Genomic DNA, 26,878 nt, shown 5'->3' on the forward strand with positions numbered 1-26,878 from the left:
GAACCCTGAGGAAAAATAAGGAGCCGGCGACCTTTAGGCTGTTTACAGCAAACAGCACTTAAAAAATATTCAGATTATGACTAATAACCAACAGGATTTTAAAAATGGGTACGAGTGTGCATCACGAGTTTGTCGTCTGCCTTTTTCTTTAAATATATAAACATTGAATTATAATTGGGTAACAAATATTTGAATAAAAAGTATTTTTCTTTGTTATCAATGTTTCTTCACCATCACTTATTTAGTGTATTGAGCCGTTTGGGCTCCACAAATGATCTGTCATAGTATTTCTCCGTTCCTCTTTATCTTTTGCATTTAATAGAATCTCTCTCAATTGCCAGCTTTAGATAAAGAAAAAAATATTTGCTTTCGCCACGTTCAACAAAATGCATACATTTTAAAATGTTTTTTTTTTAGTTATTTTTACCTTATTGAAAGCCCTTTATTCACTTAATGACGTTCAAGTTGTACGTGCCGTCTATATATTTAGCACAACCTTGTGATTCTTGTACTGTCTTTCAAGCTAAGCAGATTTTATTCAGTGTAACGCCGAAGGAACATTTTCTAAAATTAAGTTTCTCAACATATCTCAGGAAGACAATTAATGACGTTTTTAATAGTTTTTTTTTTTTTAGATTTTTGATAGGAACGATGAATACACAATTAAACAGTAATGTTAATATAGATAGTAAAGCTTAATAAATTGAATAACTTTTTTTTGTTCAGTTTGAAGTGCTATTTTAATTTAACACCGTGGTGTTGAAAAGCAGTCAAACTGACATATTCCATATCCATATGTTGTCTATTAGTTTCAATTATTTACCAATAATCTCTTAAATGTATTCATTGTTCAAGTAAAGACTTTTTTTTTTTATTTTAAAGAAATACTTGAAGTAAAAGACATTAGCTATCATCTCATAGTATTGGCTTTTTATGTTTGAGACAAAAAAAAAGCTACGTTTTGTAATTGCGAAACTATGAATAAAAAAAAGACATAGAATGGTTTGATTTTTACCAAAAACTTTTATTTCATATACTTTATGCATTGCTTAATTTAACAGCAACTTTATCAAAAAAGAATAATACAGTTTAATTTACGTTATAAAAAAGGTAATTTGAAGCCCAAGAGTCAAGCTTTGCTTTAACTGGCATAGAGGAAAGTACCTGACATCTGGGTGCTTCAAAATGGAGATCTGTGACATAGCCTTATGGAAACACATTTGAAACTAAATGAAAATCTACTGCTGAGGACCGGCGTAGACGACTGAAAGGGAACTTAAAACAGCTAAAAAGTAACGTCTGCGCTATAGATGTGATAAAACTAATAGATAAGAGATAGAACCATGTAATGTACTTCACATCTCTTTACTTTTCAGACACGAATTTAAATTTATATAAATCCCCCCAGCAAAAGAGGGGTGGAATTATGTGACTGTTTCTTTGCTTTAATTTTGTTTATTATAATAGAGATTATAATTTTAATCCATCACTTCTACTGTAAAACCGTTGGGGGTTTATGGTTTAAGCCTTATCCCCCTTATCCCCCCTCTTCAATATAAAATAAAGTCAGCTACAGTCAACAAATTCTATGAACGTAGCCTAGAGAGGTTTTCAGTTTAAAACCCCCTGAGAGGGTTTTTAGTTTAAATCCCCCTCCAGCAGGTTTTTAGTTTAAACCCCTCCAGTGGGTGTGTAGTTTAATTAAAACCCTACTCAAGCATGTTTTGAGTTGAAAACACCCTCTTCAATATTAAACAAATGTAAAATACAGACGTCGAATTCTATGTACGTAGCCAACAGTGGTTTGTGTTAAAAACAACCTCCAGATGGTTTTGAGTTTAAAACCGCCTAACAAATGGTTTTGGCAATAAAACTCCATTGTCAATAAAAGATCGAAAGCAAACTACAAAGACCATATTCCATTATAAGCGTTACCAAGAGGGGTTTGAATGTTAACCCCCCCCCATTTGTAGCAAAAGAAAAAGGAAAAGCTACAATTACTAAATTTAATGAGCTTAGCTAAAAGGGATCTTGCGGTTTCCCTTCCACATTCAATAAACAAGTATACAAAAATATAGTTACCGTTTTCTGGGCTCCATTAATAAAGTGCAATGAATAGCATATTTAGCAAAGTCATACAGTATATTATAATAATTATGTTTCCTCCATAGATCCCGCTCAATAGCAATAATTACCAAATGTTTCAATCTATCTTTGAGAATTGTTGACCTCAAGTAATTCTTCATTAGTTTGAGGCGCGAGAAGCTTCTTTCAACAGATTACACAATTACGGCTAGTGCATAATGCCGTTTTTATTTATCGCGGGTTGGATTGGCGTTTTCCATATTGAATAATACACCAAAATGACTTTTTTCTATATATTTCCGTATATTTTAAGGACTTTTTTCGTATATTTTGCAATTTCGGGAGATTTCCAGGAGCTCCTGGTAAATCGACAAGAGGGCGCGGGAAATCTGTTTTAAGCTATAAAATGGTTTGATCTAATAATTAATACACCTTGAATTAGCGCAGGTCCCAAGAAAGTGTGGATCATTCGGTCACATAGGTTGCAGTGACTAAGACCAGCTCTGCAAAATAGCGCGTATGCTACGCCGCCGGTCGATTAGTATATTATATTCTACTTAAACTAAAAAACAATGGCAAACTATGTTGCTTCTATGCAAGGTAATGCATTTTTTTTCATCTACCTGTGTTTTTGCATTAAGTGTAACCTACTTTAACTATGTAGAGTAGCCTCCCTTTACTATGGGCATACAAATCTAAATTGAATTATTTTTTTCAAGGAGTTATTTTGTATTCTCGTAACTTTTCTTTTTATTCAAATACGATACAATTTTGCTTCTGGTTTATTTTTATATGTCACGTATTAAGAATTGCTTTATTTGTTATCAATTAAAAATAGCATACCTGTCCAATATAATTAAATAATATGAAAATTGTATTTCTAATAATAATATGAATTTAGTAACAAAGTAATTATATATAAATATATATATTGATACATTGATTGATAAATTTCAGTTACAACATTTACAGCCAATATTATTTCTAAAAATTTAATTACATTAAAAGTAAAATAATAATAATAATACTGGACACACTTGTTTCAAGACCATTTTATACATAAATCAGTTTGCTTTAGATTTATAATTAGCTCCTTCGTGCCCCGCCCTTTCTTCTTTGCTTTACCTATGTTATGGTTAGGTGGAAATATCTATTAATAAAAAAAACCCTTTATTATAAACTCTTGACTCTCATCTCGTTACTCCTGTCGTAGTTTTTTTATATATATAAATTGTAAACAAATATATAAAAATATGTATTATTATTATTATACTATTGAAGAACGTTGAACGAAAGAAAGCGCGCCATTAAATAGACAGAAAAAAAAGATTGTACTTTCTTCAAAAATTAATAATTCATTAAAATATTTTTTTTTTAGTTTTTTTTTTGTTATGATTTTTAGATGAGAACCAAACCTCATAAATCTAACATCACAATATTTTTGTTTAAATTTTAAAATGAAATTTCAAATCATATCCATATTATCAGGAAACATAGCTATATACAGTATCTTGCATTAAAAAAATCTAAACATCTTTTAAATTTAAAAGTTAGGTTTTCTAAGTGATTATTCATATAGCGAAGAATATTTTAATCTTTTATCTAGAAGAAACTTTTTAATGCATGAAGAAATGTTATACTGGAGACAAGTTATGATTGATGATTGCTACAAAAGAACTTAACTTTTAAAATAAAAACACAATTAAAAGTACATTGTCAGTGACTTGTAAGTTTAGCTAGATTTAAATAATTAAATGAAAAATATTTAATGTAGTGAGCATATCTACATTTAAAAAAAAATGTAAACAACAGAAGTATCTCATTTAAATGGTGATGATAGTTTAGCACTCAATAATAAGGACATTAAAGTTAACATTTGTAATAAATAGTTTCCATCAGCATTCTCAGCCCTATTAGACAAAGACATATTGCTTGGTTTTAAACAAAGTCTAAAACATAAGAAACATCGATCATGACCGAACAATAAAAAGTAAAGTAACACTGAATCATAATTTACAAAAAGAAAAAAAAAACAACTGATTAAATTTTCAAAAAGACACAAAAATAAAGGCACATTTCCTATTCTATATAATAAGAAAAATTCGTACAAGTGCTTCTTTTCCACTGGTGCCAGTAAAGAATGGATTGGAAAACCAATGACTTAGCAGACTTTACGTCATTAATTAACATGGATGACTAGATGTATCCAATATATAGCTTATTGACAAACAAATACTGGCTTCCATTAATTATTTATTAAATTTAGCAGGACTTGTGTACGATGCTGGTCCGCTTTTTAGATGGATGTTATTATTCTTATGATTCTTGTCAGTTGAATCTAAATTTTAAACATGTCAAATACATAAATTTTCCGAACGAAATATAAATTTGTGGTCTTTACGTTCATTGTAAAATATTTTTATTGTTAAATGAATTTATTATGTAAGTTTCCAGATTCAAATTATTCTAGATATTACATGTTAAATCTTCGTTGTTGAAACCAACATATAAATATAATAAACACTAGCTAAAACTCATTTTTGAGTGACATTTAACCCATTTTTTAAATTTTAAGCTACTCATCCAATAGCTGTAGAACAAGACCATTAACAAGTATAACTATTTTCATTCTTCCCCATTGTAGAGTGGCATCCCTTACAATAAATATTTAAAATACAATAGATTTTCTTAAGTTTAAAAATTGTGAGATGTTATTAAAATGCTGGAATTTTTAAAAATCTGTGTATGATTACGGCATTTACAAATAATTGGCATACTATAATATTGATCCTACCTGCAACCTTTGTACAGTTTACATAGCCCGCATTGAATTTGTTTGCATTGATTTGAATGTCAGAGAGCTGAAGCTTAGCGACATTTGAATATGCATCTAGACCGAAAAAAAAATATATATAAAGAAAGAGGAAAGATAGGTATGATTAACTTTTTAGTACTGATAAAACTACCACATAATAATTCCAAAACTAAATAAATAAAAATAATAAATATCAAAGGGTTATATAATATAGGTCTAACATGCGAGTAACATAAATAAATTGCTCTTATTGTAAGTATTATATAAAGTTGACATTTTAGTGCAAAGATTAAAAGGAGAGAAAAGATAGGCCTATAAATTCAAATGAAATCAAAAGCGAGATTCTATATGCCTGAGAGAACAGCTTCAAGTAGTTTGCATCTCCGATATACAGTTTCTATTTGATAATCTTTTATAAGATACATCTGAATACATCGTTCAAAGGAAACTATTAATGTTTTTAACATACAAATACATAACTAGTATAACTTAAATTTCCATTCAATGCGCTTGCCTATTATAGAAGCGTGAAATTAGGTGTACCATACATAGATAACAAGCAAATATTGTATATTGCATGCAATCCAAACAAAATGGAAAATCGTAATAGCATATGTATATTAAAATGGCATTAAAAATTTCTATATTTTCGCTAGATCCACATATTCTTACTAAGACTAGATGAGTGTTTTTTTAGTGCAATAACTCTCTCTCTCTCTCTCTCTCTCTCTCTCTTTCTCTCTCTCTCTCTCTCTCTCTCTCTCTCTCTCAATGTCTCCTAAAATAAGAAAATTCGAATTCAAATTTTAATAAATTAACGTGTTTTCAATTACATTTTTTAGACAAGAAAGTAAGTGCTTTAAAACAATAGGTAGAATGTGTCACTTCGTGTTGAGACAAAAACAGTTTGGCATTTTATCTTTAACAACAATAGGTAGTGCATACATTTAATTAATTCATTCATAGCCCGAGGGATTGATGTGCTTGGTAAAACCGTGTACCGTGGCCACTACATAGCAGTCGGAGCGCAAACCTGTGTGTCATCAGTCCTAGTGTGTCAAATCACCGTACTGGATCATGGACGCTAATCTATTACGTCGCATAGGACGCACATGTGTGTTACTCAAATCACGACTAGACAGCGAGGTTTTCCGAAATATTCGTCGACTTGGCATCGGGCGTAAACTGCCGACAGTTCGTGGGTCTAGGGCTGGGCGTCTTATTCGCCTATGGTATAACCTACCGCAATTCAACTCAACAGATACATGTCACACAGTTTCCAGGACTCTTAACTGTGTTGTTAACCCCACCCCTACCCCTGTCATTTCTTCTACGACAGAGTTCAGCAGTTCCCTAGTAAACTGTTTTATTAACCACCCCACCCCTATTGCTCCTCACACAACAGAGGTCAGATGTCCCCATCAAAAACCTATAATTCGGGATATTACTCCTCCGGTGTCTTCAAAATGTGCTACGCCTCTGGTGACTATATCCTCCAGTCTGCTTAAAATAATGCACCTCAACGCCCAGTCATGCAGTAACAAAGCTCTTGAGCTTGCAGACACCATCACTGATGATAGCTACGACATCGTTTTCCTTAGTGAGACATGGTTTAAAGAAGTTGGTGATGAGCCAAGAACCATTGAGCTAACGCCACCAGGCTTTATTTTAAAGAGTCTACCTCGAAAAACAGGCAGTGGAGGGGGCTTAGCAATACTGTACATAGATAGTCTAGCCAAGTCAGTAACAATAAGACCTGACAGCTCAACGTACACCACCTTTGAGATGTGCGAGTTTCGCCTCTCCCACCACAGTAGAACACTGACTTTTATTTGCCTGTACCGCCCACCACCAAGCAAGAGAAATACATTGACAACAAAAGTTTTCATCGAAGAATTTCAAGACCTCCTTGACAGTCACATATCAACAAAAGATCTATTTGTCATAGGCGATGTGAACTTGCATTTTGACAGTGAAAATGAGACATACGCGATGTCGCTGAAAAATGCGCTAAAGGATCGCAACTTAGACCAACTGATAAATGTTCCGACACATGTCAAAGGCCATACTCTTGACTGGATTGTTACAAATGCAAGTGAGCTTGTAGCCAAACTCAATGTCTCAGACCGCGGCTTGTCAGATCATTTTCTCGTAAACTTTGAAATGCGCCTATCAAAAGCAAAAAGGCCAAAGAAAAACGTGACTTCCCGTAAACTTAAAGCCATAGATATTGCCTCCTTCAAAATGGACGTGACCTCTTTGCTGTTGCAACAGAGCAACACAGACGTTCTCAGCAATTACAATTCTTGCTTGAAAAAATTGCTGGACAGCCATGCACCTCTTGTCACTCGTACAGTCTCAGTTAGGCCATCTGCACCCTGGTTGACGGAAGACATAAAGACTGCCAAACTTATTCGCCGACGTGCCGAACGTACATTTCAAAAGACAGGTCTGACGATACATCGACAAATATACATACGAGAAAAAAACAAGGTTAACCGTATGATTAGAGACGCAAAAGCTAGTCATATTCGACAAAAAATCGAAAATTCTGATTCTTCAAAGGAGCTATTTAGGATCACCGCTGAAATGTTAGGGGGAGCAAATAACGAACGTTTGCCGTCATCTATCCCAGTATCTGAGCTTCCTGATTCCTTCAATAGATTCTTCATTGGGAAGATTGAGCAGATTAGAAATGACATGCCATCCCTCTCATCACAGCTTGACCACTCTCCAATTTTTCAAAATACTCCTTTTTGCGAGTTTCAGCGAGTATCTGAAGATTATGTCAAAAGTACTATTTTGAAGATGCCAAATAAGTCATGTGACCTTGATCCCATTCCAACCTCCTTGCTCCTTGAATGTTTAGATGAGCTTGTACCTACAATTACCAACATTGTGAACTCTTCACTGACTTCAGGCATTGTACCACAGCAATTTAAGCATGCACTTGTCAGGCCCTTATTAAAGAAATCCAGTCTTGACCCGGAATGTCTAAAAAACTATCGCCCGGTTTCAAATCTTCCCTTCCTGTCAAAGCTTCTGGAGCGCATCGTGTTAGTGCAAATTCTTTCTCATCTTGAACAGTACTGTCTCTTGGAAGAATTTCAATCTGCATATAGGAAGTGCCGTAGCACAGAGACAGCAGTGGTCAGGGTACTAAACGACTTACTTCACAATTCCGACAAAGGCCACATATCAATTCTTTCTATGCTGGACTTGTCCGCAGCCTTTGATACGCTAGACCATGAAATTATGATGGCCAGATTCTCTGCAACTTTTGGTTTAGCAGGAGTCGTCCTAAAGTGGCTTGGATCCTACCTGACGGAACGCACCCAAAGTGTCGTTGTTAGCGGGACGGAATCAACAAGCTTACTTTTGAAGTACGGAGTACCCCAAGGATCAGTTCTAGGCCCAGTACTGTTCACTATGTACACATATCCACTCAGCGGTGTCATACGGCCAACCGGCATCTTATACCATTTTTTTGCCGATGACTCACAGTTATACGATTCATCAGTACCCTCAGAGGTGTCGCATCTGGCAGAGAAAATCAGTAGTACCGTTGCAAGGGTGAGCGATTGGATGGTTGAAAATAAACTCAAGATGAACGAAGACAAGACAGAAATAATTAAGATTGGCACTAGGAACAATGTCTCAAAAGTTGAAAGCACAGATTCTCTCTTTATCACGAACTGCCATGTTCCTTTTGTCCATGTAGTGCGGAATCTTGGAGTTTTCTTCGACTCAACACTATCTTTCGACCCACACATAAATCAGCTCTGCAAAGGTCTTTATCTGCAGCTGCGCAGATTAGGCCAGATCCGACCATATTTAACAACGGAGTCAACAAAAACGCTAGCTGTGGCATTCATACTCTCCCGCCTTGACTACTGCAACGCCGTGCTAGCAGGTATACCTGATGACAAAATAGCCAAGCTGCAACGTATACAGAACAACGCCGCTCGAATAGTCCTTAAAAAAACTAGACAAGATTCTGCTACTACGCTCTTGCGCACGCTCCATTGGCTTCCCGTGAAAGCGAGAATCGATTACAAGGTCGCCACACTTTGTCATCAGTGTATATATAACAATGAGATGCCCTTGTACCTTAGCGAACTGATTACTCCATATGTCCCCCAGAGAACCCTGCGCTCAATGGACTCAACGCTTTTAGTAGTGCCACGTTTCTCCCTCAAAAGCTACGGCCTGCGTGCTTTTTCAGTTCACGGACCAAAGGTTTGGAACTCACTCCCCATTGATCTCAGACAGACAACATGCTATACCACTTTTAAGAAGAACATTAAGACCTACTTGTTTAAAACTTTTTTAGATTAACTGTTATTCTAGCAGTTGTGTTTATGTTTGTAATGTTGTTACAGCGCCTTGAGCCTACATTTTTGTTTGTTAACAGCGCTTTATAAATAAAATTATTATTATTGTGATTGAATACAGGATTACACATGTGAATTGTACGAAATTGGGCATACAGTAGCTCTTATATATTTCATAAATGAAAAAGGCAAAATAGACTTAATAGTAAATGAGATACTAACACAAAAATTTTAAAGAAAGTACATTACAAAGTTTCTAAAAGAAAAGAGAAAAGTACATTCTGCTCTTGGCAAGAAGATTATATGCATAGCAAATGATAGCATGCTATGAATGAACGAAAGGGTATTACCGAGTTTTGGTTTGGGTAAGGTTAGAGAAAAAATCTCAGTATTGTCGATTTCTGTTACTAAAAACAAAAATGTTTATAATTACGTTAAACAGTGAAGAGTTTATTACGATCTCTGCTCAACAATATTAGTAAGGTTTGAAACATATTTTTTTTTGTTTGATTTAGTTAAGAGGTGTGGATGTTGATTAGTGTGGCATGTTTGCCAGACTAGTGTTACTAGATATTAAGGTGTGTGTGTGCCTATGTGTTTCTCATGTGACGGCGGTGAGAAGAGGTTAGCGATTGGCTGGTTGATATGCTGTGAGAATGATGAAATATGTGCTGTTTTTTCGTAATACAGATTTTAATAACGAAAGACCAGCCAGACATTTTGAAACAGTTGCGATTTAAGTTTTTGTTTTTAGTGAGTTAGATTTTGTTTGAGATACCATATTATATTATTACTAATAGATTTATTTTATTTTTATTTTATCATAAGTTAAGTTTGTTTATATTGTAATAAAAGTTATTATTAGTTTGTTTACAAACATATTTTTTTTTCAAGTTCTTTTAAGTTCTGCAATAATAAATATAATACGCCTACATCAGTTTTATAGTACTAGTAACCTGATGGAACAAGTATCGATCGACCATCAACACAAGGTCTCTGAGTTCGAACCCCGACCCGTTGTTATCCATGCCATCTTCTAGATTTTCGGGCTGCGACATAGTAACAATACCAATTTAAGCAGTTTTCTGAGAAAAAGTATACTATGAGTGTTGTGATAGCAATTTAAGTACATACATATCATTAACGTTAACAGTAGTAAAATAATGCTCAAGAGATTTAAAGTTTTTAGTAGGACCACTTGATCCATTTATATCAATAACCAGAACGACTCGAAACGAGAATCTTCTGGACAGTTGGATGTTATATTCTAGTCCCGGTTACTACCGATTTTTTAGGATGCATCTGGCTTCATCTTCATATCACCAATGCAGTAAAGGCGTTTGGTAGTTGTGATGATTACAGGATACCCTTGTTGACCGTTGTCCTTAAACAGATTAGCTTTACATAATTTGCGCCCATAAATCGAAAGGTCTGAAACGATTGCCTCAATAAAGTAAAACATAATGCGCTATCTATACGACAAATAAGAGACGATTCTTTCGAATCTTAATGTAACTATTATTAATACAGATTTCTAAATGTCTTTAATTATACTTTAGGGTGGAAGAATGTTATATTTATATTAAATGCAGTTTTCTTTCTTTATAAGCATTTTTTGGTAGAAACTTGAGAACTTACTTAGGTCCAATACAGCAAACATGGCGGGAGAGCTTTATTAACTGAGAGTACAAGACATTAGATTAAAAAGATTAAAATGCTAAGGTGTATTTTTATGTACATACAGAGACCCAGAAATGACCTAGATATTGTGGTATAAAAAAAGGCAAAGGAGCAGAGGATGGTCTTTTAAAGTTATCGTTTTGCTATTGTACTGTGTGTTCACGGCGATAACTTCCTTGTGGCTCAAATGTGTGTTCCGAGACCATTTTAAAGATTCTACTGCTAAAATGGAGAAATAATATCAAGAATAACATCATTTACTTTCACACCTTGTTGTTTTCATATCTCTAATTTTTGCGTATATATATATATATATATATATATATATATATATAGTTCGTCCATCGTGGTTCCATGATGACCGCTCTTGTCATCCATGGGGCTGAGGGCTTTGCATTGGGAATTAGTGCCTCCTCATGTGGCTGGTGAGACCTATGTGAGCCTGGAATGTTCGGCTGCACACTGGGCAGGTTTTTCCAGCTGGAGCTAGTGTCATTGACCTTGATTTTCTTCTCTGGCGTTTTTCTTCTTCCAGCCCTGTTCTCTTGTCCTCAACAATTTGTGCCTCTATCTCCCACGTTGCAGGGTCAATGTTGAATGCCTTCAGAGAAGCTTTGTGGGTGTCCCTGAATATTTTTTTTATTGGTACATAATAACAACTGATCCCTGAATATTTACTAAGATCCCATTATGTTCTGTTGGTAACATTTGTATGGAAAACATATTGGTAATTGCAATAGATAATTATCCTATTTACTAAAAATTTAACACTGCAAATTTAGTACGTACTCAGCAAACTAACTTAACAATAGACAGTGTGTGACCTTGAGATGATGTGAATTGTTTACTTTTTGTAAGTGTGTTTAGGAAGTACAAATTAGTGTGCTTTCGTATGATAAGAAGTTCTTAGTAAAACAATGGCTCTCAAATCCTTATAAATGAAGCCTTCTAGACTAAACAGTTTAAGTGTCCACCCACCCCCTCCTTTAGTGAGCAAGCGGTCTGGGAGAATCTGCACTATTCATCAGTAGCGTAAGGCCTGCAGGTTAAAGAAAGGTACACGACTGAGAGGCAATGGAGGCAGTTGACTATAAATAATGGCAATAGGCTTAATACTCTTAAGACCATTATCGTGTGTTACAAGACATTTTTTGGAAATCCATTTTGTTTACAAAAAACGTCAGTTCGATGGAGCAATTTGAAGATCTATCATAAGAAAGATCAGTACACCCTAACATGGTATTGGTAAAGACGTAATGATGAGCTCGATAAGATATTTTTTTAATAATTTATGAAACAAATATCTCTTTGAAAAACAATTCAAGGCACAACTTAGAAGATTAACTGAATCACATTATCACTAAGCAGTGGCTGAGTGGTAAAGCGCTAGGCTTCCGAACCTTTACATCATCTGCCCTATAGACCACAATACAACAACTGTAATATTGATCCAAATCTTATTGTATTTAAAAATACACAACCAGTGAATTAAACTGTTGTTGGCTACGCTTGTAGGCCTACAATACACACTGTTGTAAACATTAAAAGCAATTTTAAAATAATAATAAATTAAAGTAAATGAAAAACAATGTTGTCTTTTTATACTTAATGTATTAAGAATAAAAGAAATATTCAAAGCACTAATGTTCATGGCTAAATACTTTAGAGTAGTAATTTAGGAATGAATTGTAAATTTAAAAATTGAGCTTTTTAAATCTGACCTAGATCAAGATCTAGTTACTCTCTAGTACTTAAATTCAATTTGGGCGTTTAAATTTCAAAATAAAGATATACAAATGTAACCAAAAATATAAAATGTAAAAGTAAACAAATTTGTAATGAATAGTATTAAATAAATTAGATATTGAATATAAACGTTTTGAATTATACTTTATGATTGTTATAATTCTACTATAATTAATTATAATTTTTTAAATTTAAATTTTTGGGACCCTTTATGCTTACTTGATTTGTATTACTACGCTGCACATGCGCGTGCTACTATGAATGAAATAATGAAAATGGTTACTAGGCCTAAATGCAATAAAGTCTATTGTGTACATAAAGCTGCGCAGTTTTTTTCTTAGGGTATTCAGCTTGTGGTAAGGCTATTTTTATTATCTTAGGTTACCGTTAGTAAGTAATAAACAGTAATGCAAAGATTTAGCAAGAGTAATAAAAAAGCTGTTATTTTTATTCCGGACATATATATATATATATATATATCCTTTTGTCTTGAAACAAAAGACTACTTTTACGTTTGCCTTGAGGGCACTTCATGCCCAACACTTTGAGAAACGCTGTAGTAAGAACACTTAATACTTATCATGCCAATTGTCATTGAAAATTTTAAACTGCAAATACTACAAACTTGTGTTTTATTTCCTGCTTCAGATTGTGTGTAATTAAGCTATAAAACGATGTAGGATGTACAAAATGTATGCCTTAAAATTATGCGTTTTAAAATGTTAAATCTTCCATTCAATTTTGAAAGTTTATAAGAACAATGAAATATTGTTTATTTTCTTTTAGATACGTATGTAGCCAATCGAGTAAGTAGGGCAGATCACTTGATTCTCAACACACTTAAGTGTATAGGCTTGATTCAATGTTAGTTAGTATTCAGTACATGAGGTTCGGTGGCTGAGCGGTAAAGTGCTTGACTTCCGAACCGGGGTCCCGGCTTCGAATCCTAGTAATTACTGGGAATTAAAATTTCGGTATCTTTAGGCAGCTATGAGTCCAAACAGCTCTTATGTATACCTGACATTAGTTAGGGAAAGTAGAGGCGGTTGGTCGTTTTTCTGGCCGCTTGACACCCTCGTTAAGCATAGGCCACACAAAAAGATAACCTTTACGTGAATTGTCCTAGGTCAGAAAGGGGAACTTTACAGGTTGTTGTTTAAAAAAGATTTTTTTAAAGCTGGTTTTCTTTTCAACGTAACTTTTGCGTTCATTTCAATTCATAAAAACTATGCAGGGTTTTATTTTGAGATTTTCTCTCAATCATTTAACGTTTATTTATGTTGGACATAATTTGTAGGCCCACAAGACATTTATTGTTAGTTAAAAGTTTTGTCCCCAGGGAATAATTAACTCAATACACTTGTATCTTCTTATCTTATCGTATATATAAATAACGTTACTTGAAAAAAAGAAGATAATTACGTCCCACGAATTTCATATATCATTCTATCTGGTTTAGTGTTTGCATTTATTAGGTCTATAGCTACTTTACTTTTTATTCTTCTGTTTTGAAGTGTCTCTAAATTTAGTGATTTTACTCATGATGTTACACTTACACGAACTAGCTCTTAAAGCTTCTGCCTCACATTTCTTTCCCCCCAAATATACAAATATTAAAATCCTTTTGTCATGTCAAGGAAAGGGAAGTCTTCACTTCACAATGTGTAGCACAAAAGAGACGCGTTTAAATATTATTTAAGGATATTATATTTGGTTTGGGGCTGGTTAGTGGATAATGTTTTTTTTAATATATATATATATATATATATATATATATATATATATATATATATATATATATATATATATATTAGTTATTAAGAGCGAGGTAATATAAAATATATTAAGTATTGCTTAACTATGACATATTTCTTTTAAGTAATAGAATAAAGAAAAAAGATACCTTTTTGACGAAGAAACTGTCTTCTGTTCAGAAATAATTAAAAACATATATATGTCAATATGATTAATATATAACATATAATTGTAAAATAGTTTTTAACCTCACTAATTCTCAAAATGCACTGTATTGTATTGCCTTGAAACTGGAAAAATTAAAGCATGTTAAGGTTAAGACGAACCTAAATTTTGCGTTTTTGATAGAGGTCAATGAAACTAAGGGAACGGAGAGCTGTTCTTATCTTATCTTATCTTATATAATACAGACGTTACTTCAAAAAAGAAGATGATTACGTCCTACGCGTCATGCATTTAGTCATGCATATTAACCAATGACTTAAATTCTGCCAAGTCACTGGTTTTCCTGGCTAGCTCAGGCAACCCATTCCATGCTCTAATAGCACTAGGGAAGAAGGAGTATTTGTACAAATTTGTCCTAGCATATGGGACGAGGAATGTGCCTTTATCTTTGTGTCTTTCAGAGTATTTTATTAAATTTTGTTTTTGTATTTGAAGATTATGGTTCAGTGTTTTATGTATTATTGCTACTTTACTTTTGAGCCTTCTGTCCTGAAGGCTTTCTAAATTTAGTGATTTTACTAAAGGTGTTACTCTAGTCAAATGTGAATATTCGTTTGTTATGAATCGCACTGCTCTATTTTGTGTCTGTTCTAGTTTCTTAATGTTTTCTTGAGTTGAGGGGTCCCAAACAGAGGATGCATATTCTATTATTGGCCTAACCAAGGTTAAATAACATTTTAGTTTAATGTTCTTATTTGATTTATAGAAATTTCTTTTAATAAATCCTAATGCTTTGTTTGATTTTTTTGTAGTTTCATCAATATGTGGATTCCATGACAGTTTTTCATTTATTATAACACCTAGGTATTTTGCGTTTTTAGTCTGTGTTACTGGTTTGCCATGAATAAGATAAGTAGAATTAATTTGTTTTAGTTTTTTTGTTACTCTTAACAAGTGACATTTTTCTGGGTGGAAAGACATGCTCCAATTTGATTCCCATTTTTGTAATTCATCTAATTCTCTTTGTTAAATATCTGTGTCTTGTGTTGTTTTTATTGTTCTATATATTATGTAATTGTCTGCAAATAATCTGACTTTTGTTCCTGAAGTAATGCAATTTGGTAAATCATTTATGTAAATTAAAAATAGTAGTGGACCCAAGACTGTTCCTTGAGGTACACCTGAGTTTACTGTTATCGGTGTTGATTTAGAGCCATTTATTATTACAGTTTGTTCTCTCCCTATCAGAAAGTCTTTAATCCACTGATGCAGTGGACCATTAATGCCGAAATATTTTAATTTTTTAAGCAAACTATGGTGGTGAACTTTGTCAAAAGCCTTAGAAAAATCTAGTAAGATAGCATCTATTTGTTCACTATTATCTAAACCTTTTGAAAAATCATCAATTAGTCCTATTAGTTGTGTTTCACATGATCTATATTTCCTAAAGCCATGTTGGTATGGTGTGAGGACATTATGTTTGTCTAAGTGGTTTATGATGTTGCTACATATTATGTGTTCTAGGATTTTACATGTGATGCTGGTAAGTGATACTGGTCTGTAGTTTCCTGGGTCAGATTTTTCTCCTTTTTTAAATAGGGGGGTGACATTAGCTTCTTTCCAGTCCTTTGGTACTCTGCCCTGGTTAAGTGAAGCCTGAAAGAGTATTTTGAACACTGGGGCTAGCTCATTACTTAGTTCTTTGAGTAGTCTAGCTGGAATACCATCAGGTCCAGAAGCTTTATTTGGTTTGGTGTTGGCTAATAGTTTTTGAATTCCATTTTCTTGTACTACTATATCTTCTATGTTGTCTACTTGGTTCAAATTCAGTAATATGTCTTTGTCTCCTGGGGCTGAGAATGCTGATGCAAAGTATTTGTTTGAAGAAATGTTTCTTTACGTGACTCTTCTCAACTTTTTACCTCAGTCCAGATAATTTTCTCCTGACTGTTGTACAACATTAATTTGAAAGTTTGGCGAAAAAAAAAAAGAAAGTTATGCGATAAGATATAACAGATTGATACGAATATGTTTTTACGACGATTACGGCCATAACAGAAGTGAGTGCGCTATATTTACCTCGAATGTTCCCGGAATTTAAACAGCGCTGCCTCATTCTTAATTAAAACTAATTGTACATAGATTGAAATTTAAATTACACATACCGCTTTTAACCCAAACTTTTTTTGACACGCGCTCTTCTTACTTAGAGAAGTGCATTGGAGAAACCAGATACATGAAGCCTTCTAAAGGAGAATTGTGTTGTCACAATGCAGCAATGCTTTTCTTTATAGTTGGTTATTTCGTGTGCATAAACAATAATTCTTAGATTTGTTGTAATAAATTGTGCATGTGTAAACATCACACATTAGTTACGTGTACGTCCTCTTTCAGAGAAGAGGATGTTTGGGCTGATCATCTGCTTTGCAACTGTGCCCACTGTTTCCCCGTTGTAACAGGTAGTACACATATGATCTATCTCAGATTGGATTTGTTTGAATGTGCGTCGTTAGTGTAGCGACATCGCTAGATCTCTTATGTAGATTTTGTCAAGGTGGTACGTCTTATGTAGAGTTGACTCAGGCTTGAATGGTGCAAAGCTACGTCTATGCTCGAGTAGTGTTGATGTTCCTAGGCCGTGGAGCCGTATTTAGTGTATATAATTTGTATTATTGTCTTTGTATAATACGCTGTACAGTTTATACAAGATATATTAATAATGTATTATAATATTCCTCATTTGGCCTTATACAGTTATAAAATACACAGTGAGACATGAACTTCAGCTATCAAGTCACAGGGAGTCTTGTCTTAAGTTCTCATTTTCTACCTAAACACTAGTACAGAGGCGCAGTGGCTGAGCGGTAAAGCGCTTGGCTTCCGAACAGGGGACCGGGGCTCGAATCCTGGTGAAGACTTGGATTTTTAATTTCGGGATCTTCGGCGCCTTGAGTCCACCCAGCTCTAATGGTTACCTGACATTAGTTAGGGAAAAGTAAAGGCGGTTGGTCGTTGTGCTGACCACATGACACCCTTTTTAACCGTAGGCCACAGAAACAGATGACCTTATTTCTATAGACCACAAAGTCTGAAAGGGGAACTTAACTATTTTTTTATTAGTACAGACCATCTTCGCACTAATCAGAGTCTCTCCAGGTTCTCAATACACGAAGCAAGAAGGACCGCTCTTAGTCCCAGACAGCTCAGAATCTCCCATAAGCTCCAAATCACTTTAGACCTAGTATCAACATGTTTCTACTAATCGTGTTGAGCGGAGTTTTTTTTTACGTTTTAGAGTGATTTATTAAATTTAAAATCTTTAGTGTAACATTCAAGGACAGTTGCATTTTAAAAAAATGTTATGATGCACCATTATTTTAATCACCTTTAATAATTTAATTATGCACTTAAAAATTTTATTGCAATATTAATATTTTTATTGTGTACCTAAAAAAAATGAATGCCATAATAAGTCATTTTCTTGAAATCCAAATACTTTATATTACTCAAGAATTAATGATAATGCAAACCCAATTGGATCATGTAAATTTTTCACAGCGACGCATGTTTCAGGCAAAGACATTCACTAAGACATATCTTAACAGGTTTGTGTGTACTAAGTAGAAATGTATTTATTACCACAATAATAATTTGATTTGTGAAAACATTGACTTACCTATATAATGATGTATACCAACAATAGGTGCAGCTGTTACTCTCCTCTAAATTTTCTAAATCAGAAATAGAAATATGTATTCCATAGTGCAAAGGCATTTTCAAAACTTTGTACGACATTATTAGGTAGTTAAGAAATAAAAAATAAAATAAAAAAATATATTTAAAAAGTGAGAAATGTCGATTTTAAAATAAAATAGAAGTAATGGGGAAGTAATAAAATAATTAGGTTTTCCAATAAGTTTCTATAATAAAAAATATATTTAAAGAGTAAATGTACCTCCTCTTCTTTTGACGATTAGGATTATTACGATAACAGCAGTAGTGGTCAAAATTAGCAATCCAATAGAAGATGCTGTTATGATCAATACCAACTCTTTTTCTACGAACAAAAAAAAACAACAAAGAAACTTTTTTTTACAAATTTCTATATTAAAGAGTAGACATTAAACTGATTTTATAAGTACGGTACGTTATGATCTAGTGATAATCTAATCGCTTTTGGGAACTAGCTGGGGGGAGGAGAAGAAGTATCTGGGAGGTTTCCTTGATGTCTTTTAAAAGAAATTTTGAACAAAAGTTGTTTGATTCTGAATTTTGACTTCGGTCTCCTTTATAATAGAAAGACAACTTGCTAGCCACTGAGCTATACAATAATTGTACACAATATAATGTTTTATGTTTATTTTCTGTTATATTCAAATTTCTAAACTAAAGCCTAAATCACTACACAATGTTTATCTTCTCTTAGTATTGTCTTTATATAAAACAAAATTAGTGAATAACAATTAATTGATAAAATAATTTGTAGTGATGGGAACTAAACTAAATTTTTTTAGTTAAACTAAAACTAAGTTTGAACTAAAAAAAAGTAATTAAACTTTTAGTTAATCACAAATTGAAAAAATTAGTTAAACTAAACTAAGAAACTTTAGTTAAACTTTTACAAACTATTTTGACCTTTTTTAAGGACGAACAGTCAAACATGAAAAATATAAAGTATAATAAAGACCAACCAATCTCTTTAGCAAAATGTAATATACATTTATTTGTGCACATGAAAAAAGATTTAAATGTCTTTATGGAATAGATGTAGATCTTAATAGAATCACTAGAATGATACTATTATAGAAAGAAATTAGAAGTAATGGTCCAAGTTCTAATATAAGTTACCTTTAGAAGTAATGATAAAACTGCATGTTGACTAACTAACTCTAGATTCTAGAATATTCTGGATCTAATATCTAGTATCTTGATCAGAAATATAATCTGGATCTAGAATTAGATCTAGCTACTAGACCTAGATCAAATAATTAATATTTTAATCTAAAAATAATCTAAGAAATACTAGTTACTACTACTACTAGATCTAAAATCTAGATAGAGTCTAGTAGATATCTTAGTAACTTTAGATCTAGAGATTTTAGATTATTATAATTATAACTAGATATGGGTATTTAGAATATTTAGATCTATATACTCTAGTAGATAATACTAGATTAACTAGATGTAGATCTAATAGATCTAGATAGTAGATATAAGTATAATTATAATAGAAGTAGATGTAGATCTAGTCTAGATTTAGTTAATTTAGTATTAGATCTAGTATAGTGACGACTATTATTAGTATATTATAGACATTATAGTCATTATAGATCTATCTATCTATGCATCTTGGGTCTTAGTATAATAAGTAATCTAGATTTATCTAGATCTAATCTAGACTCTAATTCTAGAATAGTAGAATCTCTAAACTAATAGATCTAGTCTAGTAAAGTAAAGTAATTTAGATTTCAATTTTATTTAATAGATCTATGTCTATATTATTGACTTATAATTTTAAATTTACATCTAGATAGATCTAAGACTAAGACTACTAAGAGTTAGACTCTACTTGAGACTAAAATAATTAAATATAGACTATTATGACTATAGATCTAATAGTAAATGACTTATACTAATAAACTAGACGTAACTAGACTCTAACTCTAGATCTATTAAAAAAAAAATTAAATAAAAAGAGTCGACATTTCTTTTAGATATATAGTAAAGCAAAATTCTTTGCCTGCAGCTATACAGGAACACACTGGTGTTTAATAAAAAGCAGCAAAATGTAGATCTATAGAAGCAAGGAATTATCAGGATTTATCAAGTAGCGAAACTTGCTAGAAATATAATGAACACGTTTATTTTTCTCGCCTTTCAAATACATTGAATTGACGGGAATAGCAGTCATTATAGGCTAAAGGTCAAAAGGCTTTCTAGTGACCTGTGCACCCTCTAATTTATTCTCCTCTCTATTATCCATTATATACATTCTCCAAATTACATAGATCTAAATATTTATTGGTATAACAAAGAATGTTTAAAAAGTTTGTAAAATTTGTAATTAAACTTTTTAGTTTGTAACTTAAAAAAAATAATTAAACTAGGATTTTAACTAAACTTTTTTTTTTAATTAAACTTTGGCCTTAACTAATTTTTTTTAGTTAAACTAAAAGTTAGCAACTTTTTAGTTAACTTTTGCCCATCACTAATAATTTGTCAATTTCTCCATTTTTTTATGTGTTGTCATTGAGAAAAGACAGAAATCAGACTGTTAAATGAAAAATTCTTTCAACACCAAAAGAAAGAGGTACACATCTTCACAGACTTCAAAAAAGATTTTGACTAGCTTTGGCATGATGACATTTAGCAAGTGATGAGGGATTTTCACATACATAAAAACAGTATTGATGTTATCAAAGCCCTATATCAAAATGCAAATAGCTCAATACTTCTGAACAACCAAACTGGAGAAAATTTTAAGATAACCATAGGAGTGCGGTAAGGATGCATTCTCCAGCTTTTTTAAATTATATTTCGGGAAAATATTATAATGGAAGCTCTAAATGAATAACTCTTAGGCACAATATAAATAGGCCGCATATTTCCATATTCAGGTTTGCAGATTATATACCTTTCATTAAAGAACATGAAGAGACCAGGTGCAAGAATTTACTTCAAAACTGCAAAGCTGCATCTGGAAATACGTGCAAAAAAAAAAAAAAGAAGGCAAAATACTAGTTCGTGGTGGAGATAGTTCGAGGTGTTGCATACAACTGAATGGCCAAACATTCTGAAAAAATTGACTTATTTTAATATTTAGGTTCAAACATAACAAAAGATGGAGAATTAATTTAAAAAAAAAACAACAACAACAACAAAAACAACAACATAGCCTCCGTATGAGCTAACTATGGAAAACTTGGAAGAATAACATCGGCCTTGGTACTTTAAATTAAAACATTATGGTTTGCCAGTGTTATCTTCACATAATTCTTTTTAAGCTGGACACTAAATGCTTAGGTTGAAAGAAGAATTCAAGCTTTTACGAGTAAATGTTACAGAAAATCGCTTGGTATCAGGAAAAGAAGACAAATGATTTTAAACTATTAAAAGTCAACACTCTGACTGGCAAAAAACAGGAATTACTAAATACTGTGAAGAGACGAAAGCAGAGGTGCTTTGGTCATATTCTAAGACACCTCTCACTGTCTAAAGTCCTCCTTTATGGTACAGTGGAGGCAAGAAAGTGTCTTCCAAAGAAAAGCTGACGAGACAATGTAAAAGAATGGGTCGGCCTCTTTCTTGATATCCTACTAAAAACAGCTGCTGACCAGATAAAATGGAAAGAGTTACGCAAAATGTCAAAACAGCCCTACGACGAAAGTCAAAGGACACGAGTCATCGACAATAAATAATTGTGTAAAGATTCGACTTAATCCAAGAAGAAAACATTTTATAAACAACATTAGCACGATTTCATGTATACTGACAGACAGACGGAGTGAATCAATATGAGCTTTATAAGTACCCTACTTTAATTGGTAACGTTTAAAAATACTTCATGTTCAACTAAAAGGAAATTGCAAAAGAATGAATGGGGTGTTAAGAAAAAAGAATTAAAGAAAGAAAGGCTACTTCAGATTTATAACTAAGTAATAAGAACAATCATAATGAAAATGTATGTTCTTAATGTAAATGCTCAAAATTAAAAAAGAGATGATTATAGTATTTTTAAGTGTAAAAAAAAAACAACAAAATTACCTTTACTACTAATTCTTTCAATAGTTTGATTAGTTGATATAGAAGTTGCTTTAGAAGTTAGTATATAGGTAGTCGATGTTGTTTTAAGTTCTGGAACGTACAATAAAATAAGCAATTAATATAAATAGAATATCTAAGGATTGTCTTCGAGTCCGAAGATGAGCGAGGAATGCAACATTTAAGGACAGTATATTGGATTGCAATCAGAAAATAATACAGTAATTCGATATTGTTTGTATGGTAATGAAATACAAAAAATTAAATCATTAGAGGAAATATAGATTATGTATTTTAATCTCGTTCATAATTACAAAGGCTTGATAAACTATATATAACAAGTGTAATAATGTTTTATTATTTATTTGAATGAGAAACTGTGTTACTATTAAAACAAGCTTTACTGTATATATATATATATATATATATATATATATATATATATATATATATATATATATATATGTATATATGCTTTTATGTATTGCTTTCCATGTACATATCATCAAATTAAAATGTCAGCACTTTATGTAATGTATATATTTAAAAGCAAACAAAATTACCTGGATAATAAAATTGAATGTTTTTTCCATATGATCGATCACCTGTTTTACCAGTAATATTTGGATACATAGCTACAGAGATATCAAGAGTTCCATTTTCGGGCATAGAGTGAGGTGTAAATGTACAAGATGTATTATAGGCGTCTTTGACAAGTTCATGGTCATAGACTACACTCCCTGTCACATTAAGAAACTGAAATGCACATTAATAACAAACACTATTTATGTACACATTAAAGATTAGAAAAAAATATTTAACATCCATAACATTTATTTACATAGGTCTACTGTTTCAAACGCTAGCTTCAATCATAGGTAGCAGTAGATAGCATACAAACCTCCTAATTCAAAAGACCATGCCTCTGTAAAACTGGTATAAATAGTATTAAAAGATAAAAAGTCACTTTATGCACATGCCAGAGGGAAAAATAATTTCTGTAATGTTGTAAAGTAAATAAAACATCTTGACGATGCAGATTTGAATACACAAAAGGGAAATATTAATACACTAGAGAGAAATGTAACAGTCATTAGAAGCATATTTTTGTAGGAGTAACCATTTTCGAAATTCAAATCTTAAAGTTATGCTGGACTTCACATAACAGTTAACTAAACGAGAAGAAGTGATAAGGCTTCAAGATTAAAGTGTTAGAGATCAAATTGCAATTCAAGTCTGTAGATATTTGTTATGTATTAGACTTAAACGATATTTGTATTTGTAATATTTCAACTATAAGCTGAACATAAATAATAATAGTAACACAATTGCAAAAATAATTAGTGTGGAAACACAAACTCAAAATCGGCCCCCGAAGTGGTCCACCCAGGCAGGTCAAAAGGCGGGTTTCAATATTTTCAGAAAGAATATCAGAATGAAATTTTATCAAAGACAAATGACAGAGAATAATGGAGATACAAGTTTGACAGATCTTTTGTGGTGCCCCAGTGGTCCAACAGACCAAAGGATAGGGTGAAAGTGAATGTGAAGTTAGATGTAAACCTGGCCTAACTGATTCTTATAATGAATATCTAATTGATCTAATTGTTTTGTAAAGGGTCCATCTCTTATTTAAATCCTCAAGAAAAAACATTTTCAGTATTTTTTTACCTTTAGTGAGGTGTTCCACAATTATTATGTTGCTCTGCATTTCACGCGATAATATGAAAAAGTACTTATTAATTAATTGTTGTTTTAAATTATGTCCAATTTATATGCTAAATATATTTTTCTTTTTAATTTTGTGTGTGTGTGTGTATAAACGTAGTAATTAGTTTAACAGAACTCACTTAACTTAGCAATACAAATGTAAAAAAAAATATATTTTTTTGATAAAAAATCTAAAACCATTGTTAAAAATGTGTTACAAATATGATGAACAGTCTTTTATCGTGCCAAAGAGCCAACCGTGTTTGATACCATAAAAAAAGATATTCTGTAAAAGTGGTGTATTTTTATTGAAAGAAAACAGTGATTTAAAAAAATAGATTTTTCGCTTTCAGAAAAGGAAAAAAAAAGCCGTTGCATCAGAACTTTTAATGGTCTAAAATATTATGATGTTACGATATCTAAACGGGACGGATGGACGGACGGACAGACATTCCACAAAAAACTAATAAGGTCTTTTCCCCTTTCGGGGACCGCTAATAATAAAAATCTTTATTATCTGTAAGGAAATTACTCTTACGAATTGTTCATTACACCAAACACAACTATAGAAAACCAAAATGTACTTTCACACCAAACTCACTTATAATTTACAAGCAAAAAAGTTGACATCAGATAGTCTCTATTTAATGATTTGATTACCAGGGTAACAAAGTCTTTTTGTGTCTGTTTGTCTTTGCTATCGGTAAATTATAATTCCATTTGAAAGCACAAATTGCATGTCGCTTAGGCGCAAAATGAACTGATAAATCTAGGTGCTATTGTATTATGAAATTATCGATATTTGTCAGTGCAATTTTGTCGATCTTAATTAATTTTTTCCGACACAAGTACAAGACAATAAAACCTTTTCAAAACATCTTTGTCAATGAATGAGAAGTTATTGCTACTGTGTACTAATTAAATAAAAAAAAACAAAATAATAAAAAAATAGAAACTCAAACAACTCTTTTTATTAACTGCCTAGATTTATCAGTTCATTTTGCGCTTAGGCTTAGTCGATTTTACTTATTTCATTTATATTTAATTAGTGCATTGTGTATTTCTTACTGTCGTAAGTGGGAAACATAACCATTGCATATGTATATATTAATAGTTATCTATGTCCACAATATTATTGCTACGTTCCTCAACTGATCAATGACGCAGCCTTTTATATAGTTGTACCTCTTTTTTTTTTCCTTTATTTCAGCTGACCGCCTTGATAATTTTACTAGCGCACAAATATTGCGCTTAGAAAATGTATGAATTGTCTCCCCTTTACTCATTTTGCTTTGACTACAGTAATCCCCTTGAACGGAGGCTCTCTCAAGCTTGCTCCATTGTTCATGGCCCACGGCCGTGTGTAAACAATAGCGTCATGGTCGCTGACCATCGTCCATTTCACCACCCCCTTTTTTTTCTCTTTCTACTTATGTTTGAATGAGATTATTAGCTCCCTTTCCATGTACATTTTATATGAGACATGTATTTTCCAATCCATTTTGTCATCAACTCCTCATTGTACTGAAAAGCAATTTTACCAATCTGTCGAATGCACCTCAGTCGAGGGCATCGATAAGATGTATGATAGACATGTCCTAACTTGTCTTTGTTTATCAGCAGCCTCTCTCAGGTGTCTTCCTATTTGGTGCTATCCAGCACTGCAAGTTACTATTTGGCCTATTCTGCAAACTTGCCTATTTGACTGCCTTATGGCCTATCTGCCTACATGGCGCTATCGGCTCCACTTGCCTGTTTATTTGTCAGCCCACCTGTCAACCTATTAGGCACGACGTTCCTATAGACCACGTGTCTGTGCGAGACGTCATAGCTTCGCCAAATCTCCACAACTCACTGGACATACCCTGCTAACGACGCTGCCCACGGCAGATCAGTAAACTTGTGCCCACGGTAGCCGGACACCCGCCCTACTGTGCCCAATACAGATATCAGAACTTTGGGTTGAGACTCCACAAAAACTGTATCATGTATCACCGGCATCCCTCTACCCGCTAGAGCACACCCCCCCCCAGCTGCAAGACCTCCAGTCAGGATCACAGCCAGCTGCTATACCAGCAGGACAACCAGCTAAGTGCAGTATGACACATACTCTCTCATTAAGTGCTTAGTATGATGATACAAAAGAGTTGAAGAGATAGATGCACACACCCCCCCCCCCAATTTATTCTGTCTTGTACATCTGTATAAATAAATATTCTTTAATTTTTTCATCGATTTACATCTTTTCTCCATTGTTTGTCTCGTTGCGTGCTTGCTCCCGATATATCGACTGATGAGCCAGTGTTTGACAAACTAAAAATAATCATCCCCTACACACCAAACAAGCCAATCACACACGTCACATACTGGGCCCGTCACCCGCCTCTGCTCAATGATATATTGACATCACTGGTTACTGGAGAGACGCTGTATCTTGTAAAAGTCAAAGGAAACTTTCCACAAAACACTCCATTATCCCGATGACGTTGAATTAGTTTTTATATTCGGATGTCCGAATGTTAGGGTTTCGTTTTATCTGGAATCTTTTTGCACATCTCTGCGAGTCTGAAGGATCTACATTGTGGATACCATGATTATATTTTCGTCATGATTCTTTTTCTACAGAATTACTGATCACAGTGTCACATTCTACACCAATCTCTTTTAAATTGTACTCAGACTTTAACAAAAACGTTTGTTGAATAAATTTTTCATAAAAATAGATCTTCTTGATTGCAACTGTTTCTTTTATCTGACACCCTAATAATGTTTCCTCTGTTACCACTGGCGGATCCAGAACTTTGCAGTGGGGGGCGATTTTTTTTCC

The 26,878-nt window shown here is 32.9% G+C and overlaps 1 protein-coding gene across 5 annotated transcripts in view; it reads right to left on the bottom strand.

Moving 5' to 3' along the window:
* Positions 1-1,003: 1,003 nt before the first annotated feature.
* Positions 1,004-26,878, bottom strand: part of LOC129922841 (uncharacterized) — a 65,015-nt gene continuing 39,140 nt past the window's right edge. For 4 of the 5 annotated variants that reach the window (XM_056010536.1, XM_056010535.1, XM_056010534.1 and 1 more), the window contains 8 exons: positions 22,905-23,097; positions 22,345-22,434; positions 18,536-18,637; positions 18,257-18,311; positions 14,564-14,586; positions 9,585-9,641; positions 4,880-4,975; positions 1,004-4,423 (listed from right to left, as the gene is read on the bottom strand). In XM_056010536.1, coding sequence (XP_055866511.1) covers positions 4,335-4,423; positions 4,880-4,975; positions 9,585-9,641; positions 14,564-14,586; positions 18,257-18,311; positions 18,536-18,637; positions 22,345-22,434; positions 22,905-23,097 — 705 coding nt within the window. In that variant the 3' untranslated portion in view covers positions 1,004-4,334. The remainder of the gene's footprint in view (positions 4,424-4,879; positions 4,976-9,584; positions 9,642-14,563; positions 14,587-18,256; positions 18,312-18,535; positions 18,638-22,344; positions 22,435-22,904; positions 23,098-26,878) is intronic. The other variant, XM_056010538.1, reaches the window with a different exon arrangement.

The sequence above is a fragment of the Biomphalaria glabrata genome, chromosome 14, assembly GCF_947242115.1.
Source record: "Biomphalaria glabrata chromosome 14, xgBioGlab47.1, whole genome shotgun sequence".
Taxonomy (NCBI): domain Eukaryota; kingdom Metazoa; phylum Mollusca; class Gastropoda; family Planorbidae; genus Biomphalaria; species Biomphalaria glabrata.